Source organism: Silurus meridionalis, chromosome 22 (assembly GCF_014805685.1).
Source record: "Silurus meridionalis isolate SWU-2019-XX chromosome 22, ASM1480568v1, whole genome shotgun sequence".
NCBI classification, from domain to species: Eukaryota; Metazoa; Chordata; class Actinopteri; order Siluriformes; family Siluridae; genus Silurus; species Silurus meridionalis.
The window spans coordinates 14130057-14149820 of record NC_060905.1 but is presented as its reverse complement, the minus strand read 5'-3'; the positions used below and the strand labels follow the sequence as shown (position 1 = coordinate 14149820).

The 19764-nt window shown below is 36.1% G+C and overlaps 1 protein-coding gene across 3 annotated transcripts; it reads right to left on the bottom strand.

The window, feature by feature from the left end:
• Nucleotides 1–68: 68 nt before the first annotated feature.
• nt5c1aa (5'-nucleotidase, cytosolic IAa) lies at nucleotides 69–18434 on the bottom strand. 3 transcript variants are annotated; one of them, XM_046834292.1, is made up of 8 exons: nucleotides 18059–18199; nucleotides 17791–17859; nucleotides 15030–15074; nucleotides 12118–12285; nucleotides 10945–11074; nucleotides 4062–4184; nucleotides 2279–2463; nucleotides 69–1303 (listed from the first exon to the last, which is right to left on the bottom strand). In XM_046834292.1, exons 2-8 carry the CDS (start codon nucleotides 17794–17796, stop codon nucleotides 947–949), a joined length of 1014 nt encoding a protein of 337 aa, XP_046690248.1. In that variant the 5' UTR covers nucleotides 17797–17859; nucleotides 18059–18199; the 3' UTR covers nucleotides 69–946. The 3 variants fall into 3 exon arrangements, with proteins under 3 accessions (XP_046690248.1, XP_046690246.1, XP_046690247.1); XM_046834290.1 differs by lacking the exon at nucleotides 17791–17859 and having other exon boundaries at nucleotides 18059–18434; XM_046834291.1 differs by lacking the exons at nucleotides 15030–15074; nucleotides 17791–17859 and having other exon boundaries at nucleotides 18059–18434.
• Nucleotides 18435–19764: the final 1330 nt, after the last annotated feature.

Below are 19764 nucleotides of genomic sequence, written 5' to 3'. Positions count from 1 at the left end.
CTATAGCACATTATTCAGTCCCATCTCTTTAAGTTAATGCGACAAACAATGCATCAGGTGTTACTAAATCACTGCATATAAATTTATTTTAAGTTTCCAGTGTCAGTAAATAATCTGCTCCCATAAACTTTTTAAGAACTTTATCCTCACAGAAGCTTTACACATTTTTTTTATTCTTTGAACATTGTTCGCCTGCTGTATGGGTTAGCTCATGCAGGATGATTCTAATAAAACATTAATATAAACCTGGTTTTATCTTGTATGTAAAACTAGTGTCAGAGTTTCTGTTATAGAAAAATATGTGTATAAAATGTTTAGAATATACACTATACAATACACTGCATTAGCTATTTACTATCATCTATATTTACATTAATGGCATTTGGTAAAAGGCCTTATCCAGAGTAACTAACAATTATCAAATTTTTATACATTGAGCAGTTAATTGGTAAGGGCCTTGCTCAGGGGCCCAGAAGTGACGGCTTGGTGATGCTTGAACTCACGACTCTCTGATTTAAAGTCTAACATTCTAATCCATGAGCTACCACTTCCCCTGTCATCAGCATATAATAAATGAAAACTATCATAGCATACAGTACATCACAATCATCATCATAACACTGTCCAAAAAACACAAAAGGGCATCAAAATTGATGATAGCATTTTTTTTCATTTCATTGAATGAATATTCACCCAGTTGCATCCAGTTATTTACAAATCACCGAATAAAACAAAAACGATTTTCAAAAAGCGCAATTCAAAAACTAGTCTTTTTTTATCCTTTAACTTTGTGTGAATGGTCACATCAGTAGACCAATCAGCTAATCAGTTTGGTATTTTATGTAAAAAAAATTAAAGGATGGTTAAAGAAGTAAATATATTGCTGCTGGATCACTGGGATACTGAGTCATGCAGAAAACTCAAAGTCAAATGTCCGTTCCCACCCTTACTTATCAGAGTTGGTACTCTTTTTGTGAGGGTACTTTTGTGCTATGCCGTACGGTACATGTGCAGCAATCGTTCCCATTTCTGCAGCACCTTCAATATGAAACATCTGATCATCAAAGTAGATGTGGGGTCGTATTTTCTCCAGCATCGGGCCTTTGGGAGCGCCGGCTAAAAACAGGGCCTCATCTGTTTCCAGTCCCCAGGCACGGAGAGTCTTTAGAGCACGGATGCCTGAGCTGGCTGCGCTGCGAGCCGTCACCAAATAGGTGCGAATGGGGCAGTCTAACCTGTGGCCTTTAGCATAGAACTTTTTCTGGAGCTTTCCCAGGACCTCCAGGAAACCTTTCAATGGACCCTGTAAGTAGTGCAAAGGAGAAAATTAGTTTATTATTCAAGTTTGCATGTGCTTCACAATCATGCCACCTTATTGAATAGGTATACCATAGAGTATATTGTATAATATATGATTATTGGTAATTTCTTGGGTTAAAATTTAAATGGTAATTTTTTTGTAGCTACACAATAACTGACTGTAGCCTATATTTTATTATGCACATTAATTATCCCCAGCTAAATAAATATTACCTGAATGGTGGTTTGTTATTAGCTCAGCTGAATATGTGATGCTAAAATATGTGTGTGTGTATCTAGTGCAGGTATGAAAGTATTGTTGCAGCTTGGCAGTGGACTATAAAATATCTACAATATTGACGCATTGAAATGATTAGTTTACTGAAAAGATCACTGCACTGGTGTTAGCTGCATATAATACTGCTATACCTCACCACTACTACTGCATTAGTGTCACTGTACTAAATAGCATTTTTTAGGCATACTGGGCGTCGTCTAGGGTGCAACCAGCACACTGGTGCCACCTGCCCCACTGCCGCCCTCACCCTCACAAATTAAAATTATTTACCTGCTTTTCTGCTGAAGTTTAATATTAGATTTAACATTACATTTAAGATTATTAAATGTGTTCCACCTTTTTATGGAAGGTTGCAAATTATTTGTATGGTGAGATAGTGGATCGTTGTGTTGGAAGGGCAGAGCAATGGGGGGGTGACAATTAGAATCTCACCTAGGGTGCCAAAAAGCATAGAAACAGCCTTCGTATTACATCACAAATTAAAAAACTAAGAAACTGGTGCTAGACTAAGCTCAATAAAGATTGTGAGATTGTGTTAGTTTGTGTGTTTGTAAATGCTCAATAACTGCTTGGGGTTATGTCACATGCAAATTTCACTGGGTAAAAATACTCAACATCTGCATATTGTGTATACTGTATGCAGTGTAAATCAGAACAACACAGTTCAACTAAATTAATTACACGATCCAGTAGCGTGTTCTCATTTTCCTTCTCATGCTCAAAGAACTTGTCCAGCCCATGAGCTTTAAATATTCGTTCAGACTCATCCGAGAAGAGAACAGCATCGCCATCAAATGCCACTCTCAGCTGTTTCTCCGACACATCTATATGCTTCTCGGGCATAAACATGGTGGCTGCAGCAATGCCTGAGAGGAAAAACAAAACATGACAGTAAAAATAGTGCTGGCTGCTGGTCAATACGGAGTGCAAGCCTTTACGATCTATGACACTTTAAAAGCCTTTAATGAAAGGCAGCCATTAGGGAACTGGATAACAAATATGTCACTGCCACTCAGCACTTAGTACTACAGGCTAACATTCATCCTCTTAATTTAACACCATTTTAGATCAAATTATATTAAAGGTCTGGTTCTAAAGATAATATGTAAATAGAATATGGACCTTTCATTTCAATTTCATTTACTGATGTGAATAGGAGTTCTTTTCCAGAAAACTGAAGTACATACACAAAGCATTTTTTTAGCAAAGTCTGTAGATAGCCTTGACCAGCATGCTATGTGGAGCTTCAGTTCAAAATCATTGACAGGTTACTTCTCGGATTACGATCTAAATATACCGCTGCAATTTATTTACTCTGCCTGTGTATCATGCTGTCCCTAAGCGCAGTGCCAGTCAATAGTTTGGAAACACTTAAATTTTTTTTAGACACAGTTTTTTTTTTTTTTTTTTTTTATATCCAACAAACGAGGTAAAACGCAAAAATACAAATATTGTATCCTTCCTTTTATCTCCAAGATTCTAGAAAAGGTTTGTAGCACAGCAGATATGCTCACACCTATTTAGGAATAACATTTATAACATGTATTAGTCAGGATTTAGGCCAGCACAGAGACAGCACTGGTTAAGGTGGTAAATGTGTCTCCTTGCTTGTGTTGCTTGATCTTAGTGCATCTTCTGACACCATTGATCATAATATCCTCCTTGCTAGACTAAATGTTGTTGGAGTAAAGGGAACAGCTCTTTCCTTTCTTAGGTCTTATTTGACTGATTGCAATCAGTTTGTAGATGTAAATGGTGTGTTCTCTACGCACTACGAGGTGAAGTTTGGTGTTCCGCAAGGGTGCCAGATGAGAGAGATCATCTTAAAAATATTGAGGAGTCTGTAAAGGACATTAGACACTGGATGTTTAATAACTTCCTTTAGTTTAACTCTGATAAGATAGAAGTACTTTTATTAGGTCCACATGCAGCTCAAAGTAAATTTTTTTATTTATTTATAATAAATGATTATATAGCATCCCTGGATGGTGTTTCTGTCTCAGTGTGCACAGCAGTCAAACACCTTGGTGTGATTATTGACCCTAGTCTTTCCTTTGAGGCTCATGTGAATAATATTACCAGAATAGCCTTCTTTCACCGTAGAAATATAAAGCTGCTTTAAGAAAATGTCCATTGTAAAAAAAACTCTAATCAAATCAAATCGAATTGAATTTTACTGTACTTTCAAATGTGAATACTAAATTTCTGGTTTTATTCAAGTACAAATGTAAAAGGAGGTATTTTACATTTACTTGAGTCATTTTTTAAGCAAAAAATTTGTACCTATCCACAAGTAAGATATACTTCACTCCTGGAATTTAAATATTTAAATTAAAATATTTATTTAAATCATTTATTATTACTAATGTGACTCTAAATGCTTTTGAAAATATTGAACTTTGCACCAAATATACTTATTATTGCCTGATTCTGACCAGTCTATGGTCCCGTTGGATCATCTCACCTTCAGCCAGTGCCTCCTGCACCTTTTTTGGGTCAGCAGACAGGTACAGGTTTGTGTGCCATGCTTTCAGGTAGCCGATCGGATTACTGCCTCCTGTCATGCAGAACCGCTCAATGAACAGATCTGAAAAAGTAAATAAAAATAGATTGAATATTTACCGCATTCGTTCAATACACTCGGAGTGAGCCCATTTATATGAACAAATGACTTAATTTCTTATATATGAAAAATTTATATTAACAATCTTTATCTTTGTATCTTTACAAATGGCTCAAATTATTCAAATTGGGAAAAATTTGTAAGTATAAAAGAAAAGAACATGTGAAATCATAGTCAGTTGTTAGTAGCTACTATACCATGTTAAGATTTCCAAACCCCACCACCACCTGTAAACTCCGTTCACGGCATTGTACTGTATAGTGTATGCCTGTTCACGTAACGTTACAGACTTCCGCATTCCCATTTGTTTACACTGTTTTGCAAAACTTTGCATTGTGAATGAGTTTAGAGTGTGTGTGTGTATGTGTGTGTGAATTGAAACCAGGTGTTCTCAATCAGTGTGTCGATGGCTATTTAGAGTTGTGGCCTTGTCAAGGTATGACACGTGTACATATTTTTCAGTTTCTGGATATGAACTTTTCATTTCTGCCTAGCATCCTTTCAAGAAAATAATTTTTGATCAAAACAAAATGGCAATATTTGTAGTGAGATCTCTGTATTACATTTAATGAGCAATAGATACTTGTGGGAAGGTTCCCTCTTTAGCAACAGTACTTCACATGGTGTCCACAAACATCAGGGGAAGTCATTATCCGGTATCACTAACAAGAGAAGGTGCTGATGTTCCAATTTAGATTTAAAATCACAGGTGTTTAAAATCAAATACGTTACTGCATTAGGCTTCCAACAGAGCAAACACAACAGGTACAGAGAAATCAGTCTTAAAGTATAAAGTTTCACTTTGATTTAATGTAGAAAATTACAAGCAGATAAATAAAGAATTCAGGAAATGCAAATGAGTAATTAGTTTTAAAATGAAAAAAAAAAAATATATATATATATATATATATATATATATATATATATATATATATATATATATATATATATATATATATATATATATATATATATATATATATAAACTAATTACTCATTTGCATTTCATTTGCATATATATATATATCACTCACAATTAATCGCAACTCAATCTTACAATTCTTTTTTTACTTTTACAATTCAAATTTGTAATATTTTAATCAACATGGCCATGGTCAAATATAGATGCTTTATGCAAATTTATATTTATTATTAGTGAAGCAAACTAAAGATAAAGCATGAAGATAAAATATTTTTGTAAATGTTATAAAGTAATAATGGTGTTTTAAAAGTCATCAGGACACCAAACTGAACTTTTGCTATGTTTCCACACAGACGGTTTAAATTGCCGAATGTGCAGTTTTTGGTGCTTGATTTGACTTGGCGAATCAGTAAAACAAATGTTTAGTAATAAAAAAAGACAAAATTTCGGCAGGGTTTATTATTATTTTTTTATATTTAAATAAAGAAAGGATGTCATGATTAAATGTGTGTTGTGTTGAAGGTTTTAATTTTGCCTCTTATATATATTTGTTTATTTAAATTTTTTTAATAAACCTTGTCAAACACAAATGAGCTCTATAGCAGGCCATTCAAGATTCACTTTGAACCATGTAAAGCAAGTCTTATGGAGCCATCATTGTGTATAGGAGCACTGTCAGGCTTAAACTGGTTTTGGTAAAGGGAAAGTTTAACGCTAGTGCATCTAAAGACATCCTATACAATAACGTGCCTTCAAATCTGTGGTAACAGTTTGGGAAAGAACCGCATATGGCTGACGTTGGGTGTCCCAATATTTTTTATTATATATTTGTAATAATTAATTCTTATGTTAAGAAATAATTGAACACATTCATTTTTACGGTGCTCAATATTTTTATGAATAGTGACACATAAAATAAACCAAAAATAAATCAATTAATAAGTTCTAGGAAATTATTTAAACATTAGTGGGTCTTCGAGTTGCTAGAATTATTAAAAACAAAATCTTTAACAATGTAAAAATTATAAATAATAATTTATAGAAAGACTGTCTCAGCAGCTGAGTGATTTATTTTGAGGGTGGGTTACAGGAAGAAGCTTAAAGCACACATTTCCCCATGAGATAAACACTGGAGCGTGAGAGTCTGTCCAACATTCTCCTTGATGTTTCAGTTTTAAATATATATTTAATTTATTCAGGGCATCTCATCTGTCGACTTATTGATGAAAACATTAAAGGGAAACATGTTGCTCTTGTTAACTGGGAAGTCATTTATTTCATGGGTTTGCTTCAAAAATAATTGGCTTTCAAAATCTATTTTATCAGCCCTGTCATAAAATAAATAGACATTATATGGATGTAGATAAGTGTGTATGCAAGTATTGGTTTTGTTCAAAACAAAGCCTTTATGCAAGCTGCTTGTTGGATTTGTGAATTAGCCACCAGGACGATCAGAACCCTTTGAGCTCTGTCACAGTGGGGACTAAAACAGGAAGTGGCTGGCTTACAACATAAAGGCTAGAAGTTCTACTCTGACTCTCTGGGAAGATCTGATTGGCCAGCTGAACATATAACCTCCAGCAAAGCGTATGCCCAGAAAAACATCAGGAACTGTTTAGCCTTGATCCCTACATCATTATGTCAGATCTACATGTTTGCTAAATGCTACATTAGCCGTAGCACTGATGCAAATGTGCATGAAGGGCATATTTATATTTTAAAAAATCAGCTTAATGAATACAGTTACGGGTTTACTGCTTCATGCTGGTCATAGTGAACCAAAAGGCTATCCTGGGAACACGAGGCATAATACAGTCATTGTGGAACACTAGTCCATCATAGGCCACGTACACTCACAACCAGGAGCAACTTAGACACACACTTCCACCTACATATGTTTATGTTTTTAGGGAAGTGAGAGAAATCCAGGAAACTCTGATGAAACCCAGACAAACATGGAAAAACATGCAAAACTCCACACACCAATACCCACACACACACACACATGCCCAGCAGTCTAAACTCTGGTGTTGTGGGGCAGCAGCGCTACACACCATGCTATCATACCAATTACCCCTTATTGGTTGGAACGGTTTACAAAGCTCTCTCTGAACTGGATTTATGTCATGTTACCAGATACAGCTAATTGTCATTTTTAACATCTGATTTTATTTTTATATTATCAGCTGTAATCAATGTCTAAATATAAAAAAACAGACTAAGTGTAACCCGCAAAAAAGTTGGATAGTTTCCGAGAAGCTGCGAGTGGATCGAAAGTCCGAAATAACATTTCAAAACAGTTTATACCAATAAATTATTAATAAATTATTAATAATTATTAATACAAAATATTGTATTATTCATATAAAGTTAAATAAAACATTTATGACAAGTATTTAAGAATTTATGTTGTGTTTACAGTACAGTACATGTACAATTTTCATTGAAAAAGGAACCATCAAAAGGAGAGTCAAAACCTTGCGATTCTTTGTTACTTGTGAGGGGTCATAAAACGTAACACGAGTGTCGAGGTTGCACTGTATATAATTTCAAAATATAAAATTTATAGTGATATGATTTAAAGAGTGACTGGGATAAATATAATGTAGCCTGACCATGATTTACTAACCTTCTACATATAGAACTTGTACGTTTTTTTTTAGCACATAGTAATCAAGTAAATGGCTTTCCCTAGAAAACATAGAATGAGGAAACATGTCATTTTTGCATGGGCTGATGTTTACAACACAGTGAATTTTTTTCCTTCTTGCTGCTTTGCCTACATTTCATTGACATTTTACAATAAACATAAATGGAAAAGGTTTGTAAGAGTCCAACAATGTTCTATGTTCATGTTCAATGTTCAAAAATCATATTCAGACGTTTCTCATGGACACTATTTACATGCGACTAACCATGTAAAACGCGACTAATGCGCACCGAAATGCATGTGTGTGAATTTCTTTGCTCAGCTTTTTTTTCTGGTTCTCAAGCTTGTCCTCAACACAGTGTGCACTTTAAGTCCTGCTGTTAAACAATTTATTTACGCAGGACACAAAGGGTCGCTCCCATTTCACCACATCCTATAAGTGTATCTGAGACTGAGCGAAGGTCGGCATGAGATGACGCAGCTGGGAGGTCTGGGAGTTTCGTTGTGTTTTGCTAACAAACATGAAAAGCATTCAGAAGTGGCGTGTAAGAATTTCAAGGATTATGTGAATGAGATCATTAGTTCTGTCAGTGACAGATTACAAGAACAAAGAACATCTTTAACACTTTTTTTGTTAAAGGGATGTAGGGTTGTAGCTGAGCGGGTTTTTATCTGTGAGGATGGGGGTAAGCAGCTGCAGTTAAAACAATATTGGAGTAATAAGCAGTAAATAGTACAGAAGTGCTACACATATATAGAACAAATCAGACAAAACAGACAATATTTTCTCGGAGAGGCCTTTAAGGTGTGGCGGATAAACACAACAAAATAAAATTATACTATATAAAAACTGGTATTTTTTAAATATAATAATAAACATGAATCTACTTTGTTGTTTTTTGTTCATTTTGCTCGCTTGGGGGTTTGAATTTAGCGGTAATGTATTATGTGTTACTGGCTGGAGCAGCCCCTTCAAGAAGGTAGGAGATGTAGGTAAGCAAGTATCATTACATGCATCAAGAGTGAGTCATAGAAAGATGTGGCGGAGAGAATCCGGTAATTTCCCAAAATAAAACATTGTTCAGAATCAGATAATAAATAAAACAGAAATAATGTAAGTTATGTATACTTTCTGTGCGGCCCGATACCAATTGCCCCACGGACCGGTGCCGGTCCAAGGCCCGGGGGTTGGGGACCACTGTGTTAAAGGTCTAGAATGGTGTGATGTGCCCCAATGTAAAGCGAAGTTACTCATAACCATCAGGTCCAACCTCTTAACTACTTAATTACTATAACTACTACTGCAAAACAAGTTAGTTTTCGTTAGCATTTACATGATACCAGCTATAAACTCCCTCACTCTTTTGAGGTCCAATTTACTTAAGTGTTACATTCGCTGACTGTTACAAAGCACAAACATTAGAAGCTCTTAAAAAAACATTTACTGAAACATTCACCATTTTTTTGTATTTATTTATTAGCCTTAGATTATGCAGCGCAGCCATCATTTAATTCTCAACAAGTCTCTGAATGAGCTGTTACTATAGAAAAGGCTCACAACCCTAGTATCACTCTTCTGAACTTTACACTGTACCATTACATGCTGTATTTTATGCAGGTCTTTATGCACTTCTTTCTATTCTGTATATTCTGTCTCATCTCTATATAACTGACAGCTCATAGCAATATCCTAGCTTATCATACTATCTGTATACTATCTGCTATTACTATTTGCTCAAAAGATATTGCACATATTTACTACCAACAGATTGTTACTTCTAGTTTGTTTGTATCAGAGGCGATTTCTTTAAGACTGCAAGGGAAGCTCGGCTTCCCTTATAATGTCACAAAATTAATGGTCAAATATGTACTATTGTATTAACATTTTATTGACTAAAAATCAGAATCAGTTACATATAGCAGGTCGGCTGACTCGATTTCCTTCTCATACATTCCCGCAGCGTCACAGTGCATTTCCCGATTGAAGCCCAGCGTCCATTGACTTCAATGGGGCTGCTTTGAACGGTTTTTTTCAGCGCTTCGAAACTAGACGGTCATTGGATAAACGCTGCGATTATGTCCCGCCCACGGACGCTCAGCGTCTCTGGGGGTGAATGGGGAGTGGGCTGGCCCGGACTCCGAGCTTCTGCGTGATGATTGGAGGGTCTGTCGAAAGACTGCATCTCCTTTTGACTGACAGCGATTCTGTACTATAAGGAATCACTGAAGCTATTCGCGCTCAGTCCCATCGCGGATTTCTCAAGTTCAGTCGAAATAAAAACTGCTGCAACCTATTTCTTTGATATTTGCTTGGCGAAATTGCTTGATTTTCATCATACATTTCACACAATTATACACCACATTCCTTGTTTCAGTTTTACAGAGTTTAATTTTTTTTTTTTAGATCATTCATTCCTTCATTCATGGCCATCACTTTGATTCAGGAAGACTGAGGTCAGAACTTCAAGTCCTGTATTCAGATCAGGACTTGCAGGGTAACAGGGGAAAGCTGTGTGATTACTTGGTGTTCCTTAAAGACATGGAGTTGGACAGTGCAATGCCTCAGCTTTACAAACTGTTCTCATTAGTGGCAACAATTGGAGCTACATCTGCAGGTGTAGAAAGGAGCTTCTCCTGTTTAAAGCGACTCAAGTCCTACACCCGAAACACAATGGGCCAAGGCCGTTTAAGCAGCCTAGCTCTGCTGGCCATTGAGAGGACACTGGTCAAGTCACTTGAAAAGACTCCTAGTTGGTACGACAGGGTCACAGACCATTTTCTTGAAAAGGAACGTAGGGCAGAATTTACTTTTAAATAAATAGACAATTTTATGATGTAGGCCGAAAATGAGCTTCCCCTCTCTGACAGACCAGTAGCCGCCACTGGTTTGTATACATACAGTATTTGAACTTACAAGCAGTAAGATGCATTTAATTTGCACAGTGCCACTATTTTGCACTTCTAGCTAAACTGCCTTTCATTGCACTGATCTTGATATCAATCAATATACTGTGTAAATACAATAATAAAGAGCATTATTCTTACTTTGTACCCAACACTAAGGTTAGAATTGTTACCAGTTTTTTAGCTAATTTAACCAATTTTACCAATTAGCTAATTAAGGTCAAGCATAGATAAAAAAAGACACTCACTGTGGTGGTTGATGGTGTTAATTAGTCTTACTCCAACATGGGCATGATTGTAGGTCACCAGCACAATGTCAAAAAGCTCCTCGCTGTCAGGGTACAGCTTTCGCAACTTTGCATTTACTGCCTCCAAGGCCTGGGGAAAAAGAAAAATAAATTAAATAGGTTGAGGTCCTATCGGTCTATAACACACAATTTCTAAATACAGACACATGTACAGTTGATCACTTCTTAAACCTGCTTTTTTAGTCATTGTTTTAATAGAAACTTTTAAATTATTCAGTAAATATATGGAAAAGAATAAGAAATCAAGTGTTATGAGAATGAGAGTGTTCTGGTTAAAGAGGGGTTTAAAAAGTATTTTGTCCTCATTAAGTCATAACATAACATTTAAAATGTTAAAATTTGTCACACACAGAATGATGCCACAGTACAGCATGCAGTGAAATACTGTATTTTATGCACTAAAGTTTTCATTTTATAATAAATATAACCACATACAAGGTTTAAACTTATATATAACATTTTCTCATAAAACTGAAAAATTCCTGTTTTACTCTGTTCAGAGTATTTTTATGGTCATCATGTAGACAAAGTATTTTACAGTATTTTAAAACTACAAAAATATAAAACACTAAATACACTAAAAACACTTTCGATACAAAATATGAAGCAATTTTAATCAACCCTATCAAATACAAATGACAAATCCTATTTTATGTTTTGAATAACAAATGTAAATACATGTATCCTAAATAGTCGTCAAGTCAAGTTTATTTTTATAGCATTGTATTTATCCCTGATGAGCAGCCGTGGCGACTGTGGCAAGGAAAAACTCCCTTAGATGTTATGAGGAAGAAACCTTAGAGGAACCAGACTCAAAAGGGGAACCCATCCTCATTTGGGTGACATCAAGAGTGTGATCATAAATCTTTCAACAATACAGAACACTGGAGAATGAAAACTAACATGAGCACTGGAGTCTGTGATTGTGAGTAATGTTCTTTCTACAGTCTTATACAGTCATTTGAGATTATGGAACCAGGAGCTACTGAGCAACTCAAAAAATAGCTCAAAAAATACTGCCCAACCCTGACAGATGCGGTCCTGTAAGGAATTGATTGCAAATGAATAGTTTATATACAGTAAAAAGAGTATGTAGGTGTCTTTGTCTGTTACCTTAACAAATGGAAATGCTGGTCCAGGAGCTAAAGGCTCCTCCTCGTGTTCCACCTGGTACTTGAGGTACTCCTCTACTCCTTTCTCTTCATATACCTTCTGCTCTTTATCTGTGCGGAACAGCACCCGAGAGGACACGGCTATCGTTACAGCGTTTTCTGGCTTTGGCTGAATGAGGAATGAAGAGTGTGATATTTTCAATGTATTACAATAAACAGCACTAAGTATTACATTTAGTAATACAAATAAATACTTTTTCTTCCCATTAAAGTTGTAAATAAAGAGACTATCGAAGGGTTGAAAACATATAAAAATTGGACAGTGAATGCCTAGAAAAAATTTCTGTGGACAGATGGTCCAAATGTGACATTCTGGTCTTACCAGAGAAACTTACATAAGAGGAAGAACAGGAGAGATTTTAGCAGACTGTCTCACACCCACAGTCAAACAAGGAGGTGAAAGTTTAATGGTTTGTTTTGTTGCAGGTAAGTTTGGAGACTTATTCTGGGTGAAAGGAAAATTCATCCAACATGGCTGCCATTCCATACTTCAATGCAATTCTGTTTGGACTGCGGCTAATTGGAACTACACCATACAACAAAAAAATGACCCAAAGTACATATGTAACCATACATACATCACTGTGAACATTATTTAGAGAGCAAAAAGTGGGCTGGAGTGTTATCTATCATGGAATGGCCTGCCCAGTTACGGCACCTAAATGCTATTGAGCTACTCTTGGATGAAGGTCAGAAAGAAATTCCAAGAGTGTGTAAAGCTGGTATTCATGCTAAGTAAGGATTTTTCTACAAAAATAAAGTGAAACATCTGTACATTTATATATTTGGTTAAAGTAAATCTTCATACCGTTATGTTACCTAGTTTGTTGACTAGATACAAAAAGAACCTGCATGTGTCTCTCAAAAACCATAAAAGTTTTCAAGAGTTCTAAGTGAACAGATAACTTTATCCACAGTTTTTAATGAATATATGGTTTTGTGTGGTAGTGAAAGCTCTTATATAAAAGATTATAATCTCATATAAAACAATTAGAGCAGAGCCACCAAACAAGGTGGTTTAAAATTTGGTTGTTTAAAATACACAGTGTAAGCTGCTTATGTTTTAAAAGTTCAGATGATCAGGAGACGGTGATGAGCAAAGCATTATGTGATGTATTAACTAATTGAGGTCAAATGAAAGGACAAGTTGGACGACTTTGTCTTAAGTGACATTCAGTATTTTTGAACTGACTGTGCGACACACATGGTCATGGTATCATAGTTGTTCTTATTGCGAGCACTACTGACTCTAAATTGAAGTTTACCTCACCTTGGAGGGCTCATGTTGAAATCAATGTATGGAGCTTATTTCCAACGATCTCACTTACAAACCTGTACATTTTCCCTGTCAATGTTGTGCTGACGACTGGAGTTGTGTGTGGTGGGATGGGGTGGGGTGGGGTGGTGTAAATAGCGACAGCAATACATAATGTACACAAGCACACATGCAGTGAGTCACGCCACTGAAGACTGCAGACACATTCAACATGCCATGTGGACCAAAACAGAAGGTTGACCAGTTAACTTAGGGAAAGGGATTCTGCTATGTGACCTAGCAGAACATGAGCCTCATAACATCCAGCGTCGGTGGGTTGCCAGGGATGTGAAATGTGAACAGACCAAATAGCATCACAGGGAATGTGACAGGGTGAAAAACTGCAGCTCCTTCCCTCAGGAACATATCAAAGAAACAGGAGACCAGTGTGCCATTTGTGACGCAGTATCCTGTATCACTTACTCTGAGGAGGACTGCTGGGTTCATGGCAGGGTCAAGAGACTGTTCAATTAATAATGGCATATCTCTTTAATTCAAGGGGTTGTAGATACTGTGGGCATGGAGTCTTAGAGAAGTTTGGTTGGTTTTAGCGGAAAGGCATTAATATACCATATAGCACACTGCCAAAAGGGTGGCATTTAAAAGGCCAGCGTGAATATGCTGACCAAAGATTAACTTTGAAATCTTATTTGTAAGACAAGACCATGATAATCTGATTGACGGTAGAGCAGACACTGAGAATTATTTATTTAAAAAGTTATTTCAGTCAAGGGTCTTGCCATCTATGTCTTTCACATTTATATAAAGCATTTTTAATATCATTTATATATATTATATATATCATTTTTATATATATATATATATATATATATATATATATATATATATATATATATATATATATATATATCAAATTTAAATGTGTGTTGCCTTAGACCAATGCTTGAAACAATGCTATGTGTTTTCTTCTTTTTTATGCTATAGCACTTTTCCAATATTTATTTTTATTCATTAAAGAACACAACTGTACCCTCATCATCCTCTTTTTTTTTTTTGTTTAAATGAATGATCAAAAAAACAGATTACATCTTGTCAGCTTTTTGAGAAACCACAAAGCACTGTGTCAGAAAACATTTTATATTTACTCTTCAGATTACTCTTCGTCTTTCCAGTTTCTTGTATCCTGTATCCTTGTCTTTGGAGCACAACTACTGCTTGTTCTCTGTTTTCTTATCAAAGATTTGCCCTTGAGTATACAGTCTGGTCATCTTTTAGATCTTACTGTGAGTAATTCTTGGATTGAACCCAATAACATCACTGTATGCTTACAATGCCACTTCCTTAGCATTCCATCTTTAGAACACTGAGGATAAATTTTACTTGGTAGTCTATATTAATAGCAAATATGATATGACAAATAAATGTCCCAGAGTTGGGAAAAAGAACAGATTTACACATCCATTTTGTCTTATAAAAACATGTTTATTGTTAGTGAAAAGATTTACCATGCATTCAATGCAAAGTTAATGAAAGAATAACGACATTATTAATGTTTACTCCAATTTGAGTATACTTACAAAGAAAATGCCTCCCTCCACCTTCCTGGCTCGTCTCACTGGTCCCTTTATAAAAGCACATTTCAAGTCAGTCTCTATGAAGTACGTGTAATAAATACACACTATACAGAGACAAAGAGACAGGATCCAGAACCAGTCAGATCATAAATCTAGAAAATTTTCAACGGAGGGAACATTCAGTGAACTAATGAATTGTAATAATATGATATTACCAGATGTTTACAAATTGCTAACACAGATTTACACCATTAAAGATGACATGCTTTGTTATATACCCTTTACATTTAGAATAGAAAGTCAGCATTAAGGCACAGAGGGTGAGTTAAATTGCAATCATACTATGGTGATATTAGAGTGGTCCTGTGGTAGTATTTAATATGGGTCTAATAATGTTTGTCTAGTGTGTGACAATATTCTTCAACTTATTAAAAACTCTTTGCCCTTTCAATGGAGAAGCTTAAATTACAAACGGGCGAAAGTTAAAGCTATAGATACCAGGACAAAAGGAGGTGTTAAAAGCCCATGAGAATGTTGGGTTATTCTTTATATAAACACATATCATAAATAATCATTGTCTTTATATAGCAGATTGGAATAGTTATAGCGTACGTTTAATACACTTTGCTTTTTAGCTTTATTGGGCAAATATATATGAAAAGTAAAAGAAAAAATCAATAAGTTTGGCATAGGTAAGTATTCCATAATATAATATAATTAAACACTTTATAAAAACTTTATAAAATCTTCTACAATTAATAATAGACAAACCTTCTATAATCTGAACAAGACAGGATGTCCTGTCTCTATACTATATAATTAGTAGATAGATTTTTATATGAGTATAAAGATTTGGTAATATGATTTATTTCCATATATATATATATATATATATCACCCTCTGTGCCTTTCCAATGTAAACATATGAAGTACATAACATAGCATGTCATCTCCAATGTTGTAAATCTTTACCCTCTGTGCCTTAATGCTGACTTTCCATTCTAGATATTTTAGGTATATAGCATAGCATGCCACCTGTGATTTGTGTGTGTGTGTGTGTGTGTGTGTGTGTGTGTGTGTGTGTGTGTGTGTGTGTGTGTGTACATACACACAGTAAATATCATTCTTATGGCTGGATTAGGAAGCTGTATCAAGCTTACAGTACACTTTAACAAGATACCTGGCTAGTCCATCTCAAACTTGTATGGCATTGTTGGCTCTCTGTATGTCTTTACTAACAGTTGGCAATGTAGAACATACATTCTGCTAAATGTGGCCAGTTCCCTTAAGTATGGAGTCTTTTGGGATGCCCAATATATCAAGTCCAAAACTGGGGACAAGATTAAAAATCAACATCAAAACTGGAGAAAGTTTTTGGAAAAATCCAAATTGAAATGTACTCGGAGTTAGTAATATACAGCTCTTTCAATATCAGTATTACAGAACATATAGAAAACAGCATATAATGTGTGTGATGGGGTTTAATATTATCTCTACACATACACCATCACTGGCAGAAGGGAGTGGTGATGGCTAAAGCTATTAACTTTATTTGATCCAATTTCCCCACTGTGGGACGAATAAAGGTATATCTTAGATCTTAACTTAAACCCAGAAAAGATTGAAACAGAGATGAAAATAGTACAGATTATGCAGGATGACCAAACTCAGGAAAAAGCTGCACGAGCTCAACATGCAGGCGAGTTTGAGTCCTGATAGTTTCAAAATGTCTGTCTGTTTTTCCAATCATTTACAGAAATATAATTCCAAGATGCTATAATGTAGCATGTAACATGACTGTATCCTAAAACTTATTATACTCATATTAACTCTGACAAAGAGTCAGATGTCTGAAAATGTTGTCTTTCATACATTTATAATTTATAATTATAATTAATATAACATTCTTATAATAAAAACTGTAGAATGTCCTTGAAAAAATTCTTAATATCTGGTATATTATAGCAAGTTAAAACAAATCTCTGACACTAAAGAACCCTTCCATTAATGTAAGATATAAATCTTATGCCAGGAAGACTAAACAGTTTTATGTTTTGGGGTTTTTTACATTTATAATAAATCTCAATTGTATTATCATTAGGCTTTGGCTATGTAGAACATAGGATTGAAACGTCATTAAAAATATCTGATGGAACAGAAAGATCTGACTCAATAGCTAATAGATGGTGTCTATTGGACATACTGACAAGCCTTTCATGACAAAAGATAATTAGAAGCTGTAAATGTACCACCTTTTTAAAATCAGTGTCTACACAAAGTATCTAATAAGGTGGGCACCTGAGTTTATATGCATTATAGCACTATATGATATTTACTTTATATCAAGTCACACTATCCTACACTCTGTTCTTTGTCAGCATTCTCACCGTTTTACAGGATGTTCTTATTTGTATAGTGATATCCCTTACTGCCCTGATGGCAGCATTTGTGTGCCTGATATCAGGAATAGCCCACGTGACGTGACCTGCACCTGCTGCAGCTCAGATGGAATTATCCCTCCACTTTTAGCTCCATTACTTAACAGCCCTCTCTCAATCACTCTCTCTCTCTCTCTCGCTCTCGTTCATTCTCTCTATATCTCTTATTCTTTCATGCCCTCCCCATCTGTCAAGGTGTCTGTCTGTCCCTTCACTCGTTTATCACGTTTCTCACAAGCAGCTTTAAGTAACCACAAGCCTGTTTTTTATCCAGTATATAAAAAGATCCTCTATCATGCATAGGACTTTCAAGGCTATACACTCACATGCATTCGGAGTATCGAACTCTGTAACAATGGATGGAAATTGAAGTGCTAATCCACTTACTATTGGTGCTGAAAGAGAGATAAAAATAGACTTGAGGGAGAGAGAGAGGTGCCCTGTGAAACACTTGTGCAATGTAAACATGTAACAGGGCAACAATTTAACAACTCTATATAGTTGCCTTAAAAAGTAAAGTCAAGCAAAGATTAATAAAGCTTACTGTGGGGATGAAGTTAGTCAAAAGATCTTACAAAAGAAACACAGACTTACAGTTTTGGGCTTTTTAGTAGAACCCACACTATCACAGAAGTCCTCATTTTCATCCCAGGGGGCTTTGCTGTCACCATTCGAGCCTGATGAGGGGTTAAGGGACATGGGGTCCTGGCCCTTCATGACCTGCACAGGGTCAAAACTCATCCTTCTCAAATGCACTCATTAACCACTGCTCCGAGGTCACCTTTCTCAAACGATAGACACTTTGTCCTGATGCACGCTCATAAATACTCATATGTGTGGCTCCAGCATAAACAAGCCTGCTGCTGTGGATTCACAGGGTCTGGTTCCAGTCGGCTCGTTGTTTTTTGTGTCTTCTCTTCTCTGATGCAGCGTCCGCAATGTGCTACTTGTGTGTCATGTTGATTTCCACAAGGCCCCCCCCATCCCCCTGGGCCTCTCTCTCCCCTCCCTCTCCCATTCACTCTCTCTCTTTCACATAAACGTATATATACACACACACACACACACACACACACACACACACACACACACACACACACACACACACAAATACATCTACCCCTTTCCTTCTATTGAGATCTTCTTACATGCTATCCCTATCTCCATCTGCAGAGGGCATCACTCAGGCCACAGTAGAGCATTTATTAATAAATAATCAAGCAAACAGAAAATCTAAAAATCTTCATTGGCTAAACTGCTGTGCCATAATGATTGCCTACCAATTTATCACAAGTCAATGCAACACACTTCATTTGAAATTAACTCTCTGCACCATTCTATCCGTACATTATCTACTAGCAAGAAACCAATGAACAGGTTATATTTATTTATTCTGAAAAGAAGACATTTTAAAACAGTGGCCATGAAAATTTCCCTGAGACAGCATGAGGAAGAAGCCTAGAGATGATGTTTGATCCTCTTCTAAATGGCACTGAATGGTAGTATTATGAATCAATGCATTTATATTTATGACATTTGGGTGATTCCCCCTTATCCAGAGCAACTTACAAAGTGCTTCAACGTCTTCATCCATTAATACATTCTGGTTCATTAGGACACTTTATAAAACTCTGTTGGAAGAGAAAATAGTTAGAAGGTCTTTAGACATTGTTTGAAGACTGCTAGAGATTCAGCATGTCGGGAAGTCAGGTGGAAGTTCATTTCACCACCTCGGTGCCAGAACAGAGGACAGTTGGAAAGAATGTCGTCCTTGAACCCAGAGAGATGGTGGGACAAATAGAGAAGTGTTTGGGGATTAGAGGGAGCATAGTGCAATGTGTAGTGAGATAAGTACATTGAATTAGAGGGGTGCTGGCCCATTTTTGCCTTTGTAGGCAAACATTAGTGTTTTGAATCTGACGCAGGCAGGTACAGGAAGCTAGTGAAGCAGTGGGAGAACCCAGGGGGGTTACAAACAAATCAGCACTCTGAATCATTTGCAGCAATCAAATGTCTTTCAGAGGCCGACCTGCCGGGACTGAGCTCTAGTAGTGCACTCTTAATGACGAGCGATTTGAACAAGCACCTGAGTATCTGTGTGGACAAAAACAAATAAGTTCTCCTGATATTGTACAGGAGAAACAGGCATGACCATGTTAGATTTGCAGTTGCAGGCAAAAAGGACATTCTGGTTATGCCCATGGTTACCCCAAAGTTGTGTACACTGACTGAGGTTGAAATCTGAGAGTTCATGTCCATGGAGATTACAATTGACCTGATGTAGAGATGAATCGCCTGGG

What these genes read in the sequence shown, in the direction of transcription:
- nt5c1aa (XM_046834290.1), bottom strand. Translation starts at nt 18,205, where the DNA reads ATGAGTTTTGACCCTGTGCAGGTCATGAAGGGCCAGGACCCCATGTCC. An exon ending in CTACTAAAAAGCCCAAAACT is followed by an intron (nt 15,075 to 18,058) that starts GTAAGTCTGTGT and finishes GCTTTTATAAAG; the next exon opens with GGACCAGTGAGACGAGCCAG. An exon ending in CAGCATTTCCATTTGTTAAG is followed by an intron (nt 11,075 to 12,117) that starts GTAACAGACAAA and finishes CTTTTTCCCCAG; the next exon opens with GCCTTGGAGGCAGTAAATGC.